The sequence below is a fragment of the Antennarius striatus genome, chromosome 15 (assembly GCF_040054535.1).
Source record: "Antennarius striatus isolate MH-2024 chromosome 15, ASM4005453v1, whole genome shotgun sequence".
Taxonomy (NCBI): Eukaryota; Metazoa; Chordata; class Actinopteri; order Lophiiformes; family Antennariidae; genus Antennarius; species Antennarius striatus.
The window spans coordinates 1,843,037-1,863,713 of NC_090790.1; the positions used below are offsets into that span (position 1 = coordinate 1,843,037).

General features: G+C 43.3%; 1 protein-coding gene across 2 annotated transcripts; it reads right to left on the minus strand.

Annotated features, from left to right (window-relative positions):
* Positions 1-710: 710 nt before the first annotated feature.
* LOC137608576 (LIM domain transcription factor LMO4.1-like) lies at positions 711-15,856 on the minus strand. Of its 2 annotated transcripts, none has more exons than XM_068335062.1 (5): positions 15,588-15,856; positions 9,625-9,872; positions 3,932-4,028; positions 3,670-3,835; positions 711-2,213 (listed from the first exon to the last, which is right to left on the minus strand). In XM_068335062.1, the coding sequence occupies exons 2-5, from the start codon at positions 9,864-9,866 to the stop codon at positions 2,179-2,181; spliced, it is 540 nt and encodes a 179-aa protein (XP_068191163.1). In that variant the 5' UTR covers positions 9,867-9,872; positions 15,588-15,856; the 3' UTR covers positions 711-2,178. The 2 variants fall into 2 exon arrangements, with proteins under 2 accessions (XP_068191163.1, XP_068191162.1); XM_068335061.1 differs by having other exon boundaries at positions 3,677-3,835; positions 15,588-15,720.
* Between the last annotated feature and the right edge of the window lie 4,821 nt (positions 15,857-20,677).

A 20,677-nucleotide genomic window follows, 5' to 3' on the forward strand; every position in this document is an offset into this window, starting at 1 on the left:
ATATGTCAGATATTAATTTCACATTACAGATCATGAACGTAATAATGTCACCAAATCTTATCAGCAATAAGTTGTAATCAAACAGTGAGACCTGTGGTGTGAATGTAGCTCAAGGCAGAAATATTCAGATTCACATCCACTCCTAATTTACTTTGAATGTTTTTCTATTATTATACCAAATAAGTTTTAAGTAGAAATATGTTGCAAAGTACCGTAAATTCTTTGCAGTCAAAGAAAAAAAATATTTACTGTATTTTATTTCATATTAATTTCATTATTTTATTATAGATTTAGCCACATTTTCACAGTGATGTTAAGCAAACAAAACAAAAAAATGACCAAATAACAGCAATGTCGATTCAGTTGGAAAAGGCTGAGCTTGAGATTTGTAGTGAGAACAGTAAAACCAGAGGAATGTGTTCGCTCACCATCGTGGTGAAAGAGCACCATCAGACAGCACAACTAAAAGCCCGATTGTTGCTTTGATTGTGAAGCTAATTAGACGAACCCTGAGAGGAACAGCTGGCCACTGGTGTGAGCCTCTCTGACCTTTGGCTCTCCTCCTCAGAAAGCCACAAACGTGGAACACGAGCAATCCTAAAATTACCACAGAGAACATGATATTGTAGTTTCCGTATCAAATAAACATATGAAGAGGGAAAATCCAGTGACGTAGTTATTAACTTGGAAAGAAGAGAGACCAGAAAAAATCTTGAAAATGTGTTTTAATTTAAACAGACAGATAATGGATAGATGAGAAACTTTTTAAAAACAATCCATATTCCAATTTGTGTTTTGTTATGTCCCCTTAGTCGTCCATGGAGCACAAACTGCTGGCTGCTGGTGCCCACAGGAAAAATCTCCCTCCCCTTTAATTAGAGCGGTGCACCAGATTAGGCCTCATTAGGCTGCAGAGCAGCTGAAGTCCCACTTTAATTGCTCCTGTAATGGTCTCAGCTCAGGCCTTTGAAATCCCATTCCTGTGAGTAATCAGCCGTGTTTGTCTGAGAACCACAAGCGTTTCTTACTCATTACTCAGCCTGAGACGGACGACTGTAACGGGCCACGCTTTTACTGTAGCTTCAACCGAATCGTCCTCCACACGATCACACACTCATCACATGTGAATCCAGCTCTCAGTTCTTCTGAGGACTCATCTCCCTACAGTTTACAGAAACACGAGCTGGCTGAAAAACAAGAAAACAACAGGACTCCGCACTTCAAACTCATATCTGCATCCCTCCTTCTTTCTAACGATAAACCTCATCAATTTACATTGAAAACCAAAATATCCATGTGAAGAAGAAGATAAGTTTTATTATGACAAGAAAAAAAAACTAGAAAGCAGTTTTTTCAGATGGTTGGAGACTTTTAACTGCACTACTTTATTATTAGCAAACACAACAATCCACGAAGCAGAAACACACATAAATCCACACAGATGGGTTGTTGGACTGACAGGCCTTTAGGGAAAAATCATGTTTATAACGTTAAAATCTCTCTTCCATTTCTCCACAGATATTCATAGACATGTTTAAAGACTAAATGTTGACTTTCAGGAGTAGAAAAGCACATTATCTATCCTGACTTTGGCCAAAATTGAGCATGTGTAGTATGAACACAAAAACAGAATGTTATACTGAAAGAACTGTAAAAACAACTTGTTATACTGGGTTCTCCCACTGAGGATTTAAGGGGTCTGTACACATTTAATTTATTACTGTAATGCTGATCTGAAACAACAGGGAGCTACACAAACCTGTCAGAGGAATGTCACAGACACTACTGTATGTGTTGAATATTACTAGCTGGGAGCCGTAATCTGAAAATATACTTGAGCTCAGACAGATCCTCTTTTACTCAAAGTCCACTGTAACGGGATAGCTGAAAATATAATCACACGTATATAACAATGCCATGACGCGTCCGAGTCAGTCAGGTCGGCCGTGATGGGTCTCAGCAGTAACAGTGTGTAGTTCACAGCAGAGACTCCTCCACCAGCAGTCCAGCCATCGTCAGCGCCGCCGGCCCCCCCGAGAGAACGCTGGACCAGGAGCTACACCTAATCCAGACGGGATGGATGGAGCGCAGGCCGGGCAGCCGGGGGCAGGACGTACGGGTGAAGGGCGGTGAAGACCAGCAGGACACGGTTGGGGCAGAAGGCACACGTTTGGTTTGTCATTTTCTTCCACAGCAGATCTTCCTTAGCAGACCTGAAAACATTGAAGAGAACGGGTTCTAAACGTTTTTTAAATACAGTAGTCCTCATCTTACAAACATTCGACTTACGAAAATTACAGTTATGAACATTCGTAGAAACGACACACACGCACCACCATATCCAACTATCGTCCTGCAGTTCTCCTTTCTGCCACAACCCCCTCCAAGCAGCACCGCTGAGTTCACGCAACTCCAACACTGAACTCCCCAAATGAACTGTTGTTGTTTGTTGTTCTGAGAGCATCTCAGAGTGAAGGTAGTGGTAGTGGTGTCCCTCCCCCTCCTCTTTCTTCACGCTCAGTTCAGAAGACGTACGGATGGATTTTATCCTTATTTATTCTACAGTAACATATTATGTGCTTTTAGCCATTTCTAGAGATTTAAGAGTCCAATATTTGTGGTGGACAAACTTAGTCGAGTGAAATGACGTAAAACTTATTTTTATTTTTCATGTATTTTGACAACCAATGTAACTCGCAACAACCTGCTATTGTTTGTAGTAAGTCTTAGGGAATAGTACTTTCGTATTTAGTGTAGTACTGGGACTTAAATGAGCGCAAGTGGTGATTATAGATTAATGTTTAATAAATAATGATTTACAAACAATTCAATTTGTATTTTGAGGACTACCTGTATATGTAATTCACACACACACACACACACACACACACACACACACATAAAGGGCCTCTGGACATGCAGACAGCTTTTTGGGTTTTAGGGCCGTGGTTCATACCCCATGCTGGACTCGAACAGCTCACCCTCCAGTTTCCAAGGAAAGTCCCTGTGGACCCACTGCCGCCCATATTAGGTAATGTCATTACTGCCCACACCATGATCACACCTACATCCAGCTGCTCTTTATGTTGTCCTTGAAAAATACCCAAACAATAACATTCATCATAGTTTTGTACATTATCTACCTCGAAATGTAGATGAATATACAGTATATATACACACACACACACAGTATATATATATATTTTATATATATATATAGAGAGAGAGAGAGAGAGAGAGAGAGAGAGAGAGAGAGAGAGAGAGAGAGAGAGAGAGAGAGAGAGAGAGAGAGAGAGAGAGAGAGAGAGAGAGAGAGAGAGAGAGAGAGAGAGAGAGAGAGAGAGAGAGAGGGAGAGAGAGAGAGAGAGAGAGAGAGAGAGAGAGATGGTTATCGGCTGTAAGTCCTGCCTCTGACTGTAATATAATGTCAGCACCATGTCCTCATTCAAACATTCCCCAAAGTGCACCCCCCAACCCCCCGACTCCTGCTTCGAGAGTTTCATTGATTTAATGGGGGGGGTGTCTGCATTTTCAAGCTGTGCACCTTCTTGAGAAGTTGGCAGTTTTAGTTTTGAGAGTTCAGTGAAGCATTCATGTCTGAAGGGGACATAAAAAACCAAACATTGTGCCGCACCCCACCCCGCTGCCCCGTGTTCAGCATCACATGACCTGTCACCTTCTGGTCCGACATCATGTTGTTGGCCTGCAGTGGGGTTGGATGTCCGCTGAGCAGACCCGTTCCCGGCCGGTCGTGTTCACAGAAGATTGTACCATTGATGTAGTGAAAGCGGTCGCCAGGGACCAGGCGGTTCCTGCACGTCGCACAGGTAAAACACTGCAAAGAAAAGAATAACGACACCTTCACAGACTTCCATCATGTGACTACCGCAGAAAGTTGTGGTAAAGCTAGCAACTACATAATCACACTCACCTTAAGGTGGTAGACGTTGCCTTGAGCTCTCATCACCATCTCACTGGCTGGTATAGACTGTCCACAAGCGCTGCAGGCTCCACTGTGTCCAAACAGCCTGCAATTCAAACAAGGCAGTCAGAGACTGCAACATCCCGTGACACCCCTGAATTCAACGTTTTTGTGCCTCTGGCTTCATGAAAATGTTGCTTTTTGTTTTGTGATTATATCTCATCAGGTTTCAGAGCTGTGTACCTAAAAAAGGTATAAAAGTGAAAATTTGACCTTGACCTAGTTTTTCAAGGTTAAGGCTATGATCTAATTTTCATCCCCTTGTTTGCCTGAATGTAAAGCCTTTTGTTTCGTCTTTCTATCTTATCCAGTTCCTGAGATATGTGCAAAAAAATGTAAAAAAATTGGAAATTTGACCTTAACCTTGTTTTCTCAAGTTCAAGGTCATCATCTCATCTTCATCCCCTCTGCTGCCTGAGTCATGTGCTTTTTGTTTCTTTCTATCTGCAACGGTTGTGAAGATATTTGGTGGACGGACAAACGAACACTGACATTACAATACATCACCGCTTTGAAGGGGATATAATGATACGGGTCCACCACCATTAGCAGCAACATAGCAACGAAGACGTTTAATCCAAAAGGGGTAAACGATCCTCTAATCCATGCAGACTTTACTTGTTAATTAATTATATGTAAGTTAAGTAAACGCTGATAAAGTATGAAAAGAAATGCAAAAATCAGGAGAATACACAAGCTACATCTTTACGAACGAGAACGAGATCCAACCTCAGCTCAGTTGTATCCATTGACAACTAGCGGTGGTGTCCTGGACCACAACTCGTATCTCGGATTTTGCGTCTATGTCGAACAGAAATATGGACAGAGTGACCGCTCGTATCTCAAATAACCAGTACCTCGTATCTCGAGGTACTGGTGTATTGGAGTGTAGACTGAGGGGTTGGGGCTTGAACCTTTCATTAAGTGGATGAGTAAACCACAACACCTGGTGGAAAGACACATGGACATGGGGAGAAAATGCAAACTGCACATTAGAAGGTACCAGTGCTAACCACCCCACCACCTCCCACAAAACATACCAGTTAATCCACGTCTTACACCAGATTTAAAAGTGCTGGACTTCAACTGCTTGCACATGACAAGGGCTCAGATGTATGCACATTAGAAAGAGGGGCATGTCTCACTGCACTTATTCAAGCATCTAAGAGTCTCTTTTCAGATGGTCCGGTGGCATTTACACTATAGCACTCTGTCATTCCATTTCTGCACGTTTGAAATGCACTTGAAACCAGAAGATGGAGCACGGCACTCTGAACGCGACAGCACTCTGAAACCACATCAGGGTTTCAACCACAGTAGGGTTGCCCTTCCACACCAACCGATGCCCTGGGACACCCTCTCCACCTGCCTGACTGCTCTCTCCGTCAAAATCTGCACAGAATAACTCTTTTAATCCAAACAGAGGATTCCTGTACTCCTAAATCTACCCCCACCGCCACGCAAACACACGTAACATTCATGAGGCTCACTCGCAGCTCATCCTGCTCTACTGGTGTGAATGTTGGGAATATGAGAACCTGGTAAGAACCAGGCCTCAGCTCAACCATCTAAAAAATCTGTCTGTCATCAGGCCAAACTGTGAGTGTACTTTAAGAGTGAAGTACTGATGTCCAACTGTGATGATGACTGAGAAGTCTAGATGATGACCACGTGAGTCACCGTGATCTGTTTCACATCCAGTGAAGCATTAAACACTCAGATACGTTTCATCGAAGAGAGGCAGAAATAATTTAAGGTTGCAATAAAGGACACAAAATTTTAAAAGAAATATAAACAATACTCCAGATTCCTCACATGACAAATGCATGTCTCTGATACACAAGAACACAAGAAGCGTTTATAAAACAATACAGTAGTTCCTCTACTTACGAACATCTCTACTTAGGAACATCTCTACTTACGAACGTCTCTACTTACGAATGTCTCTACTTACAAAATTTCTCAGCAGGAAAATATTCCCTCTAGTTACGAAAGAAATTTGAGTTACGAAAGGTAAAAATACAGTATGGGCTGATACTCGCAGCTCCCACAGGTTCCTGAACGCAACATTCTCATAGCTGCTCTGCCATTGGCTATTACCTAGCATCCTGGCATCCCATTGGCTCAGAGGGACCTCTGTGTGGAGCTAGATAGGTGTCTATGCAGCGTCCTCGTCATTCGGCCCTCGACCAATGAGGTGTTCTGATAGTTTTAAGTAAATATATAAACTTTTAGAGTATTCCTTATGGACCCCAAGAAAGTGACTGAGAAAAGAGGAAAAGAAAAGGCGAAGAAAAGAGTTTTTTTGTCCGTACAAACAAATCAAGAGATGATAGAAAAGCTTGAAAAAGGGATGCGTTTGGTTGATCTCTCCAAAGAATATGTCCGTAATGCATCTACAATCACCACGTTATTAAAACTAAAGGAAGTTTAAGGAGTTTAAGGCGTCGCGTGGGTGGTTGGAGAAGTTCAGAAGGAGGACTGGAATTCACTCTGTTGTTCATGGGGGGGCAAGAGGGGATGAACCAAAGAGGGCAAAAAACAATGAGGACAGCAGTTAAAAGGTAAATGACCATCATTATTATTCTTTATTCTTTGTTTTTTACGTTATGCACAACTCTCATTTATTGTGTAATAATCTAATCGTAACATGTATTTGTTACATGTTTTGATGCATTTTTATGCTTTATAGAACATTTATGTCTGAATTTTTGTGGGCTTGGAACGGATTAGGGCATTTGCATGGAAGACGCGTCTCTACTTACAATATTTTCTACTTACGTAATTTCTTCCAGAACCAGTTAATTTCGTAAGCAGAGGTACCGCTGTACTTATCCTGTTTAGCGCACAAGGGGCTGAGGACTGGGAGCTAAAGCCCACCCTATCTGACACTGGATTGTTCTGGTCAAATCTCCTAAGGCCCAAGCTGGTTTTTTTACATGCTTTTTTTTTGTTGTTGTCCAAAACACCCACATGCACACGCTTATGGACACAAGAGCAAGAAAGTGCTGTCCACGTATGTGGCCACTAAGCCTTGGGAGGTTTTAATGCAGGGCCACATAAAAAACAAACTGGCCTACCGGTAATTTACCGTCACCCATTTTCCTACATTGCATGTGTTGGTGGGAGGAAACGGGACAACCTGTAAGACTGAGAACACGTCACCGGCTACAACACCTTACTGACCAGGTTTTGAGTTGGGAACAGGAGAGAAAACCTGAACCCATAACATGAGCATAAACTCAACCTGTATCCAAGGAAACAGAATAAATGAAAAATTACATCAGTCCTAGATTTCAAAAACAATTTTGGGTAATGCTCCGGAAACAGAACAACAGGAAGACAGACAGACTGACAGATGGACTGTCAGACAGACCAATAGACAGACAGACAGACAGACAGACTGTCAGACAGACCTACAGACAGACCAATAGACAGACAGACCTACAGACAGACCAATAGACAGACCGATGGGCAGACCAAAAGACAGACCTACAGACAGACCAATAGACAGACAGACCTACAGACAGACCAATAGACAGACCGATGGGCAGACCAAAAGACAGACCTACAGACAGACCAATAGACAGACAGACCTACAGACAGACCGATGGGCAGACCAACAGACAGACCAATAGGCAGACATACAGAGAAACCTATAGACAGACAGACAGACCCCAGATGGATAGAGATAGACAGACCTACAGACAGAGGACAGACTGACACAATGACCAACAGAACAAAAGTAGAAACTGTCAAAACAAGATAAATAAAAGTGAAGCTGCAAATTATGTCACAAATTAATGACCAGCACCATAACAAACAAAGGTGTGTGATGGTAGATGGTACACCAGTGTTCCACCAGCACAGGGTCCTGATGAGTAACACAACATCGTCTGCATATAGTGTCACATTTCACATTTTTTTACAACTGATGGGTGAGGAGCCCCCAGACCACATGAAGTCCAACTGATTTGTTCATTCAGTTGATTTCCTTCTTTTTTGGTCCAACCCATCAGCATGTCTTAACCTCGCCCCGTACTGCTGTGTCTCTGAGACACACCACCAGAGAGGTTAGTTTAGTCCACATAGCTCAGAGGTGGAACAAAGTCCATCATGACACCTTCATAACAGGAATAAGCGGTGTAAAACCTGAAGTTTTAAAACAAGAAGCATTACTTCAACATCTACTTTGGTGAAGTAGATGAACAGCATGTACCACGTGTACATCAAATTGAAGTTTAACAATATAATGCGGTATCTTGTTGGTAGTTTTAGCATGGGGGGGGGGTTCTACATGAGGTGACATGTTTGCCAGAACGTGACTTTTGTGGTATTTTTTGCTTGAATTTTCTGTTGCATGTACAGTTGATTTCCAAAATGGATATTTTTGACGTAACAGTTTGCAGTGTTTTCTCTATGTATCGTTACTGTGGTTCAACTTCTTTAGTACAAATGCAACAAGACCACATCTGCATCTGTAATGCCGATTAGATATTATCCAACAGAATATTAGGCCCTTCGTGAGGCCCTTCGTGAGGCCCTTCGTGAGGCCCTTCGTGAGGCCCTTCGTGAGGCCCTTCGTGAGGCCCTTCGTGAGGCCCTTCGTGAGGCCCTTCGTGAGGCCCTTCGTGAGGCCCTTCGTGACCATCACATAGCTTTGCCATTTGAGTGGAAAGCTTCTTCATTACTGGTCTGTTCTACTCAGTCTGCTGTGTCCGTTAGCTGCAGCTTTCCATGCCAGCCTCATGTTTACCCCACAGACGTGGACGTCACTGGGTCCCAGTCTGTGCTGTGACACCAGCCCACCTCAGGAACTAAATGAAAACCTGTCTGATCTCTACCTGTCATTAAAATCAATGTAAAGCTAAATACAATTATCTGGAGAGTTGGGCAGGGTGGTCTGCTCCATGTGAGGACAGCACAGCCAGTGCATCAATGTGTTTGTGTGCAGCGGTCGTCATGGCAGGCAGGGCAGGACCGCCACGTGGGGACACACAGAATGGAATGAAAAGGAATCCACATACAACGTCGTGTGCAGAAGGGTTGTTGTGTGTAAAAAGGGGGTAAAAATGGCAATCAAGAAACAATTGCAAAAATCAAAAATGATAAAATGTGCCTGTCAAAATGAGGACCAGGAAACACACACCGAACACACACACATAAAACAAGTGTGTGGTCTGCAAAATAAGTCTGTGAAATATCTCAGTTTCCTTCATGAATGTTATGCCATAAAATAAAATAAAACAAGATTAGTGGTCAAATCTATCGGACACATCACAAGTTCCACCACAGCCACGACAGAATGAGTTTGTTCTGGACTTTCAGTGAGTCCGCACTCATGATGAATATTATCACGTCATTATGTCTTAACTCCGACATCAGGGAAGGGATTTGAAATAATGACTTGCCAGATGTTTGGCAACCAGAAGACCATTTTGCATTTTGGACGTGTTCCACTTTTTCATTTACAACTTCAGACTTCTTCTCTTTTTGGGGTCTCCACAGCCAATCAGCTGCCTCCATCTAACCCTGTCTCCTGCATCCTCTTCTCTCACACCAACTACCTTCATGTCCTCTTTCACTACATCCATAAACCTCCTGGCCACCTGCTGACATTGCCCCTGTGCTGCGGCGCTCACCTGATGTAGTCGTTCTTGCAGAGGATCATGCCTCCTTTGCTGTAACAGGTGCTGCTGTACTCGCCCAGCTGGGCGTGGCAGCAGGAGCACTTGAGGCAGCGCGTGTGCCAGTAGCGCTCCATGGAGAAGAGCAGGAAGCGGTCTGCGATACGACCTCCACATCCCGCACACGACCTGCTGGCTGATACCCCGCCACTGCCCATCACCGCCACGGTGGGTACATCCACCCTGCTGTTCACCATGGCAACCTAGAGAAATAACCAGATGTAAATGGAGAGAGAGTCAAACAATGATGAACATACACTTAAAGAAAGTCAGTGTCGGGTCAGCTGTCAGCAAGAAGACGTGGTTTTTAGTGTTTCATGACTTAGTGTTTATTGTGGTCTTTGACATACAGGTGGACCTTGGCCGACATCGTTTGTATGTCGTTATCGATTATACGTCCATTTCCAAAAAATACACCAAAAAACAAAAATCAAGTCCACTTTACGTCTGTCGCCACAAATACCGGAATCACTAATAAACTGTTAACATATCATGTTACTGTACAGTAAATCATAATAAAAACATATATCACATTATTAATCCATAGCAACCCCCGTGACCCACCATGAGGAAGAAGCAGCTGAAGATGAGACGGCAAAACTTTTTTTTAACTGCATTAATAAGTACATTTTAATTTTTCATAAGCTTCAAATAGATTTATATTAACCAAATATTTTTCAAATACATTCATAAATAAAGTTCAGCACAGAACTGGGAATGGTGACCTTCAGTTTAGCCTAGAGACTAGTTAATTCAACCTACATCGTTTGTCAACTTACGTCGAATCTCCTGGAACCAGTTAAAAGTCAGCTTTACCTCTGTTTACTCACTGTTTCTGTTACTTTAATTGTTATATTGTGATTACAGCAGTTACTTCATCAATAGCAACAGAATTGTGATATTGATCCCAAACACAACTGGTTTATTCCCTAGGAAAGGGTAAGAGTTCACCGCGATGAATGGTGAATGGTTGTGGTCTGACCAAACCACTGGGACCAAACTGGGAGCTGCTGGACACAATAGAGGGAACGGGAATTGAACCACCATCCTTCCTTCACTAAGACTGACGGAAACCTGTGAGGTGAGTGAACGAGCCAATGACATGACTCCTCCTGAACCAGAGCCAGCAGAGAACCAGATGTTAGTCCGACCCCCCAGTCTTCACTCTGATAGTTTAGAGCCACAGACTTTTGCTTGAGTCTGTCCGGGGCCCTGGTGGGTACAGCCGGGTGACAGGACTTCAGGTTCACCAGCATTCAAAACTTCTCTATGCTCAATGCTGTTTTTAAGACAACCAACATGCGCCCAAAAAACTGACGCCAAATGTTTGGTGCCTTCATTCGCCTCCTTGAGACGGTCATCACACGGTAGCATCAAAATGATTGTGATTGGGTTTGTTCCAACTGGAACACAGCAGTCCCTCAGTGGGGTGTGTGTTCACCATGAGGGCTGTTGTTCACCATTCACGCCTTCCGTCCACACGACAACGCAGATATCCGGGACGAAAAAGGAACTTCTTGAAAACGCTGGCCAAAGTGAAGTTTTGTTCAAAACGCCGGGTTAAATCCGACTATTTTCTGACGTCTAACAGCTCCACGTCGAAGACGCCTTGATGAACATGCTGACAGTTGGATATTTGTTCGTTTCTTTCTTTCTTTATGAGTCGTAGAGTTCATATATTTATTTATTCATTCATTCACGTTCCTCTGGGTCAGACCGGGACATTACAGTAACATTACAGGTACACATTTTTAAAAAAATATAAAATAAATAAATAAATAAAATAACATAAGTGTTTTTAATTTGTCAGGTTATTAAACCCACAGAACTCCATCAATCAAGGATCAAACTATTAATGAATAAAGAAAAATAACATCAGACACAAGTTAGGACATTAACTTGGTTCAAAATGAATTTTGTCAGTTAGAATGGGTTGAACTACTGCATTGTGGGGACATTTAGTTTTTGGTCCAAGCACATTTTTGACCTATTTATTTTTAGACACGCTACCTTTTATGCTCTTGCGGGCCACATTTGGCCCCCGGGCCTTGAGTTTGACACATGTGATCTAACAGTAAAACACTGCTTTATCATGTTTGGGTGTTTCCAAGAGCAACACCCTGTCCTCTGACCCAGGTGACCCCAGGAAACACAGAGTTGGTCTTTGTTGCTCCTACTTGTCTTAGTTTGTCTGATTAGTGATTCAGTCAAACTCATGGAAAAGATGCTACATCATCCCATGGTGTACATGTGTGGGTTGGACTGAGCAGACCTACGGTCAGACTCATAGCACTAGATCCAGTTTGGTTTCAGAACTTTTTGGTGAACACCCCCCCACACACACACACAAAAACTAAGAAAAAAACACACAAAAAAACTTGGGACTATTTATTTGCATGGGTGTGGGAATGGGAAATGGGACATTCCAACAGGAACCCCCCCACAACTACACACACACACACACACACACACACACACACACACACACACACACACACACACAAACCACACACTCTCTTTCCTGGGTGAGGAACTACATTTTTTTTGATAATCCGTCCCCGGGGGGGGGACACTCTGGAAGCTGCACCACATTTGGTTCTTCAACAACTGTCGTAGCTGTTCTGTGACAGGATGCAGTCTTCCAAACCCGGTTAGAGGAGCCCCCCCCCCCCCCCCCCAACATCAGTCAGTATAAAAAGACTTGTGCTCCGTTTGCTCACGGCGGACAGGGCTCCACTCGTGTCGTTGGGGGACACTCGCTGGATTCCTGCTTTCATTCTCCCCCCAACACAAACCTGAACTGATTTCATGCACAGCTGGTAATGATATTCTTTTTGAGAACAACCACAGCAGTGTGTGTGTGTGTGTGTGTGTGTGTGTGTGTGTGTGTGTGTGTGTGTGTGTGTGTGTGTGTGTGTGTGTGTGTGTGTGTGTGTGTGTGTGTGTGTGTGTGTGTGTGTGTGTGTGTGTGTGAGTGTGTGTGTGTGTGTGCTGCTCAGCAATGAGTCAGCAGCGCTGCTTCTTCAGCTTCATCCATGGCTTTATAATTAGCGCCGCCAACAACAACATAAAATAATTGCCGACCTAGATTTCCAAATTTTCAAAATGAGCAACAGCAGCACAATTTGTTCTCCAAGCGCGTCTAATTTCAGCAGAGGCATGTTTAGCTTTACAACCAGCCTTCCCACAAGATTATTTGAGATTGCAACAGCTGGTCCTCCACAGCGAGCCGGCTGCCCTCAATACCCTCATTCTAGAGTCGACACCTGGCTCTAATCAGCCACAGGAACATCATGTTAAGCAGCCCAAGGCTACGTTCAAACCACACGACCCGTGCACCCACAGCAAAGCCTGCTATTAGTGGAGGTTTATTCATGAATGAGCTCATAGCTGCACACACAGGAAAAAGTGAATCCACATCATTAATCCTCAAATGAAACTTTCAAAATAAACCACTTGACTCCTGATGTTAAAATCAATAAGCTCTCTATTTAGGGACCAGTTAATCTACAAACAATAATTCAGTCATTATTGATTTATTCCCAGGCTGGAAAGTCATGTGAAGCTTCTTAGCCAACAAAAACATTGTGGAATGTAGCAGCAATGACCGAGGAAGATGAAGATGAAACTGAACTTTTCCCTGACATCATAACCACGATGCCGGTGTCCATGTGTGTACTCCATGCCCACTTCATGAAACGTCCACATACAACACTGTATCTACATGTGATCGACCCTTTGAAGCCTGAACCATGAGATAATTGCCAGAAAAAAATCAAATTTAAAGTCTATTGGAACCTTCTGACAAATTTGTCCAAAAAAACCCAAAACTTTGTATGCATGAGCTTCTATTTATATAATTATGGTTAAATCCAGACATTTTTGCATGGAAAATGCAGAAACCTGTGTCTGATTGTATATATCAAGTTAATGGAGGGAAAAATGTCAAATTTATGAAACAGAAATATCAAAATCCTAAAAGGCTGAATGAATCAAATATGATACTTTTGCTTTTAAAGGGTAAAAACAATCTGATATCCACAGTTGATATCATCAGAAGTAGAAAAATTATCAACATCAACATATGTTCAAAAAGCTAGACGGATATTACCTTAATGATGTTGTTTGCGGACCAGAAATGTGTGCAGGATTTTAACGACTAACAGAAACGACTAAAGGTGGATCGGCTTTACCTGGAGGGACGGTGTCGCTTTATAAAGGGGAGCATCTGTTAGCAGTGGTACAAATATCAGTTATTTTTATTTGATTTTATTCCAGTGTATACAGCGCTGCAGTGGCCAGCCTTGTATACACTGTGTCTAACTGTCAGCATGTGAAGCCCTTTTATTTTCTGGAGCTATCTTTATTGTTATCTTAATCTTTTTATCTGTGAAAACTCTTTGGTGCTAAATGTCAGTCATTTTGCTGAATTATCCACTTCTGATTTTTCCCCAGCATCCTGAATGTGGCAGCTAAATAAATTCAAGGTGCTAATAAATAGTATGACTCAAACACAGCGGTCTACGTTACCCCGCTTGAATGCAGGATGTTGTATACGTGCTGCTCTGCTTCCATGGACTTGTTGTTTTTTCCCTCTTCTATTTCCTGTTGTCGGTGCCAGATTCCTCCGGGCGGCACATCACCAGCCGTAGAATCAATTAGCTGGTCCAGTCCGCATCACACAACAGCTCCCACCGCTGATATATGGAGTGGCAGTAATTTCTGGGGGTTCAACCTCTCTCCACGTCTGTCTGTCAGTCTATAAATCACATCCATGTATCATTAACATCAGTCCTACTGTCTGAGCTTACAGATAGGACATGGTGTTAGGGGAAGACACAATCACCGTTCAACCACGAACCTCCTTCCATACGTTTGGGATGAGCCTTTATACCAGACCATGGGGGCCAATCACCTCACAGTCCTTCTACTTAGACATGTACCATCTATTAAAGAAGTGTTTTCCAGACATCAATACATCCATGTAAAGCCCTCACACACCTGTACAAACGCCCCAGTGTGGAGCGTGGGTAACTGATCCCCTGTGCAAACAGAAACTGGGTTTTAGTCAAAAAGACTGAGAAGACTGTCCTCTCTGTAATTCTTCCTTTAATATGAGTGTCTAAAAGAAATGAAGTCTGTCTGTCCACTGGAACACTGGACAGTCTCTCGTTGGACACAACACGCTGCGCTGACTTTGTGTATCTCTATAACTTTTACAGTGAAGGTAGAAGACAGAATCTTTCCATAACAGAACTGCAGTATGATGTCAGGCATCGTAACCTGAAAGTCATGCCTGACTCCGGTTCTCATTAGTGGACGTTTGTTAGTCTGAGGCGTATGGTGGCTCAATGTGAGCATCACAACACAACTGTGGCTGTCTTCTGCTAACTACCCCAATTTCTTGTGCTCTCAGGTCACCTAACAGATACCTGTCCAACTGACTTCCTTCAGATGAACTGTTTAATCTGACACACTGGGACCACGAGGAAAAGGTGGCTCCACCTCAGCAGCAAAGTCATTGTTTCGTAATAGCAGGAACGACTCTACGAGTCTGAAACTGGGAGGTCTAGGACCAACAATTCCAGGTTCTGGATAAATACCATCACATGCCATCAGAACAAAAAAATAAACGCTGTGAACAGCTGAGATCAGTCACCAGAAACAATCTGTTAACTTTAGGTGATTGTGTTAACTGTAACCAAAGATCCTTAAAAATTCTATTTACAACAGATGATTAAAAGTTACTCCAAAATTGGCTCCAAAAATCTCTAAACCCTTCTTGTTTCTTTTCTTGCCATTTTTTCTGTAAAACACTCGTTTGTTACCGTTGCATGACTGCCAGTATTTTGTGGAATTGTGTGTTTTTGTCTGGGTGGAGGTGGGTGTGGGTGTGGGTGTGGGTGTGGGACACTCACCTCACCAGGCAGAGCCCCTGAACGGGACTCTTCCAGCTGCCCCAGGAGCGTCCCAGCCGGGGGGGCGAGCCGAGAGCTTCCAGCTGCTCTGATCCGTCTGTCCGGGGAACACCCTACAGCGGTGAGGTCCTCCTCTCTCTGCCCATGAACGAGCGCCTCTGGCTGGACACGCCGGTAGCTCCCGGCCGGCGTCCGTCCGGCTGCGGTCGGTGGAGAGTCTGTGAGCCGCTGCAGGGCTGCTCCGCCTCGGACTGAGACGCGGCTCTGGTCGGTCGTTTAAACCGATTTCTTAGAACTTCCTCCTCCTGTGACGATGGGGGCGTGGCCTGTGACTCCGGTCCGGTAACGGAGGAGATTAACCAGTATCTACCAGTAACTACCAGTAACTACCAGTATGTGTTGAATAGTCATGTGTCCACCGCTTTAGGTGAAGAGTCCAGAGCAGCTTCTGTGGTTGTTATAACGACAGAATCTCCAATCAACCAAAAGCTGTTTGTTGAGCTGTTTATAGATCACGTGTTCCCTCTTGAGACAAAGACTAAAGATCACATGTGTCAAACTCAAGGCCCGGGGGCCAAATGTGGCCCGCCACATCATAAAGGGTCACAATGTCTTAAAATACATAGTTCAAAAGTGTGTTTTGAGCACAAACTACATTTCCCACAATGCAGTAATTAAGATCATTTTAACTCTGACTAAACGTAGTGAACAAAATTAATGTCCTAATTTGTGTCTGATGTTATTTTTCTTTATTCATTGATAGTTTGATCCTTGATTGATTTCTGTGGGTTTTATAACCTGAAAAATTAAAGGAATTTATGTTATATCAGAGAAACAAACAAACAATTTTTTTCTGTGCAACTGTAACTTGAATAAGTAATAAATACAGAGTTATTGAACATTATAAATTACACCACCAGTGACCCTGGTGATTCTGTCATAAAGACACAATCTTGTTCAATGGACACAAAGGATCCTGAGGAAAAAAGAGAAAAATATCCAGAGGGATGTTTGATGTGGGGAAGAGACTTATTGTCATCACAGCAAAGTCTTGAAGTCACTTCCACGTTCAATGTGAACCACAAAGCAGAACACAACATAAAATACTTCAGAGCAGAGGAAGGTGTACATATGTGTAATGATTTTCATTCACTTCCATGTTCACCGTTATTGTTGTGTGGATCAATTTTTATGAAACTCTGTCTAAAGCTGTTTCTCTTGACCAGGACTCTCGTGTAAGAGATTTTAAATCTCAACAGAATCCTGATAAATAAAGGTTCAATTAAGGATATCAAAAAGTCACCTGGTTATAATCCCAAAGATTGTCCCACTGAAGAGTGAAAATGAAATGTTTATTCAAAAACGTGGCATTCAGCACACACACACACACACACACACACACACACACACACACACACACACACACACACAAACACACACACACACACACACACACGTGAATTTACCTCCACACACACAGGGAAAGAGCTGGAGCGTACCATCTAAAAGCTAATGACATTACCATAGGAGAAGATGAGGAGGTCGTGCCCACAGCAGACAGGCATGATGAAGAGAGGAGGAAACAGGGAGAGTTGAGGAGAACGTCCTGTCAGGGCCGTAACCATTTCATGTCAGGAAAGGGGGCCCAGCCCCCTGCAGGAACAGCTTTGCTTGACACGAGGATGGTGTTTGTTTAAAGCCAGACATTCCACACCACAGAACATGTTGGAGGTAGAGGAGCTGGTTTGGCACAGATCCATCCCCAACCCACACCCTTCCATCTGCTGTGAAAGAATTTGCTTTGGCAACCCCAAAGGGGGAAGAGGTTGACCAGTCACACTTACTGAAGGTGGGAAGGACTTCCAGAGCCCCCCAGATTCACCTCTCAATGCATTTTGACGCTGCACCCCCCTTTCCAATGAGGTTGAAGAGCTCGACTGGCCCTGGCAGAGGTCTCCTTTCACTTTCTGGGTTCAAATGGAGGCTGTGCGTGTAATCTCTAGCAATAGAGGCAGCAACAGTCTACATGGTCCTGTGGGTCTTCTTTTACATGCCTCCAGGTCAGGGATGGACAGAGGATCCAGGGGTCACTAGAGCAGCAGAGTAGCTAAACCCTGCTGCATCCTCAGGGTCCACATGTGCTGCTGCTGATGAACAGTCTATGGGCCTCCTGTATATCAGCAGAAGAAGGTAATCTTCACAGGTCAGGAGAGTCAAATATTTATTTGATTATTTACGTATAATTTAAATGTTTATGAGCCCTCCCCATACTGATTTTAAACCAGAAGCATGAGGATAATAAAGATTTCTTTGATCCTTGAAATACATCTTCAGTCAATACAATCAGGGTGATTTTCTGGAGGGATGATGTGTGTGTGTGTGTGTGTGTGTGTGTGTGTGTGTGTGTGTGTGTGTGTGTGTGTGCGTGCGTGCGTGCGTGCGTGCGTGTGTGTGTGTGTGTGGCGGGGGGTCTTACATCACTACTCTGCTTGGGGTAGAGATGATAAACCAAGTGTTTGTCCACGGAGGTAATCACATTTACATGAATGACCCACTGGTGTACTTCCTGGTAATCAAAGGTCTGACGCACCTTTATTTTTGATTATTCTATTTTATTTCCGTGGTGCACTGGCGTCATGCCCGGAGAGTCCCCCGCCTCACGCCCTACGCCGCCGAGGTAGGCTCCGGCTCCCTATGACCCGCTGCAGCGAATACAGCAGTGGTAATCTGAAGGTGACTATTTTATTTCCATTACCTTTCTCAGTTAACTCAACCCATAGTTAACATCGGATAGCAAAACATCTGAGTTCAGCATTCAGCTGACGGTGGGTCCAGGTAGAAACCAACCTACTCATACCTGAACACCAGTTATCCCATTAGGACCCAACACATCATTTGTCCCAACCCCATCAAAATTAAAAACTATGAAACAACAGGCAGGTAGTGACAGTTTTCCTACAGGTAGTCTATCGTCTACATCGCTGCTCTAACCTTCAACCTGACCTGAATTGTCTTCAGTCTCCATGTTGGTGAACGTCTCCATTAACAGAAATGCATTGTGGGTTTGTTTCCTGTCAGAAGTTCACAGAGATGTGGAGAAAAGAAGGAGGAAACGCTGCAGATGACGCCAACAGGAAAGACCAAAAGACCACAGGAAGTGACATCAGAGCAAACTGTTCAATCAGATTTGCTGAGTTATTTTGACTTGACATCAAATCAGGAATCTATGGCAGCATCTCTCCAGTGTTTTCTGTTAAGCCCCATTCATTACAGTTAATGCCACGTTTCATGTAGATATGAAAGCACCACTGCCACCTACTGTAGCAGGTGAGGAATTACACATCATTCTGTTTCGTCAATGAGAAGGCAGTGGTTTAACTGTATGCTCACCGGGGCCACACGGACTCCCCAGGCACCTTATTACTACGTCTTTTTAAGTTTGTGTTAATCATGAATGTTGAACTGTTCAACACAATCACGTTTTAGACTTAATGTGGAATAGTTAAGCAAATGGAAAATATTCTAACCACAATATCAGTTTAACATCAACACCTTTAGTTTTATTCTGTCTCTCTCTGTTTTTGTAGCCCACTCCTTGAACATCTGGTGGTGTAACTACTGGCTGATCTACCATCATGCATCACCTGCACATGCTGTTACACAACTGTCTCATAGCGCAGGGCATTGGTCACGACTCTCAGAGGTTACGTTAGCAGTTGTATTCACCAAAGCCAGTTTCTGCGAGCAGAGGTTGTGAAATCATTCTGCTAATGTACTGAGCAGCAATAATGAAGCTCAGATGAGATTTGCTCCAGCTGCGAGATGAGGTGACAGTGGAATATGAAATTGTGTAGTTTAACCCTCTGAGGTGCATGAATGCAGAAAAGTGATTCGAATATTTATGGAATCAGTAGATTCTCCTTTTCATCAATCTCTGACCAGATCCCATGTACAGTATCTAACTGCGGCAGTGGTCCCTGACTGTATTCCCGTTTCAAACACCAAAACAGTGTGTCTATATGAGCAAAAGTGTGCGTGAACAAAGGGTTAAAGAATATTAGGAATCAGGAACTCAACTTTTTACGTTTTGGATCAAATGATCTCTTCACACATTGCTCTGGAACAATAGGGAACTGAAAATACTGCACTGTTGATGTCAGTTTAGTTTGGTGACACCTTGTGTGGTGTAGACGTTTACTCAGGCAGGATCACGCAAGCCATTTTGCAATGCATTTATTTGACAGTTGGATGATGGATGGATGGATTATTGGATGAAAGTTTCTGTACATAACAAAACACACAAGCAAAACATAAATACAAGTTCATATCAAATTCAGACACTAATTGATTTCTGAGAAATAAAGTTAAACTTTCCCATTCAAGCATCCAAATCCAAGATGAGATATCACACCATACCATACCATACCATACCATACCATACCATACCATGCCATGCCATGCCATGCCATGCCATGCCATGCCATGCCATGCCATGCCATACCATACCATACCATACCATACCATACCATACCATACCATACCATACCATACCATGCCATGCCATGCCATGCCATGCCATGCCATGCCATGCCAAGCCATGTCATGCCATGCCATGCCATGCCATGCCATGCCATGCCATGCCATACCATATGCCAAGCTGTTTAAATCAATCCACTGGATTTTAAGAAACTTTCTTGAAGATGTTTCCCCTCTTCAAGAGTCTTCTTCAGCTGTAGTGGTGGTTGGTCTTGTCTCAGATTATTAAACCTGAGAGGCGTGGTCAGAGCTATTCATATCCCAACAACCATCCAAAGCTGTTTAAATCAATCCACTGGATTTTAAGACATTTTCCTGAAAATGTTTCGTCTCTCATCCAAGGGGCTTCTTCAGTTTTGAAAGTGTCTGGTCTTGTCCCAGTTTATTAACCCTGTGGGGTGTGGTCAGTAATATTCAGATTCCAATGACCGTAGTTGAAACCCACTGATGGGGGTAGCAGTGGGTGTCAAAGGGGGTTGCTGAAATCTGAGTGTCACCGAGCCTTTATTTACTAATGGGTGTCATTAGCATGAGACACATCACCTGGGTAAATC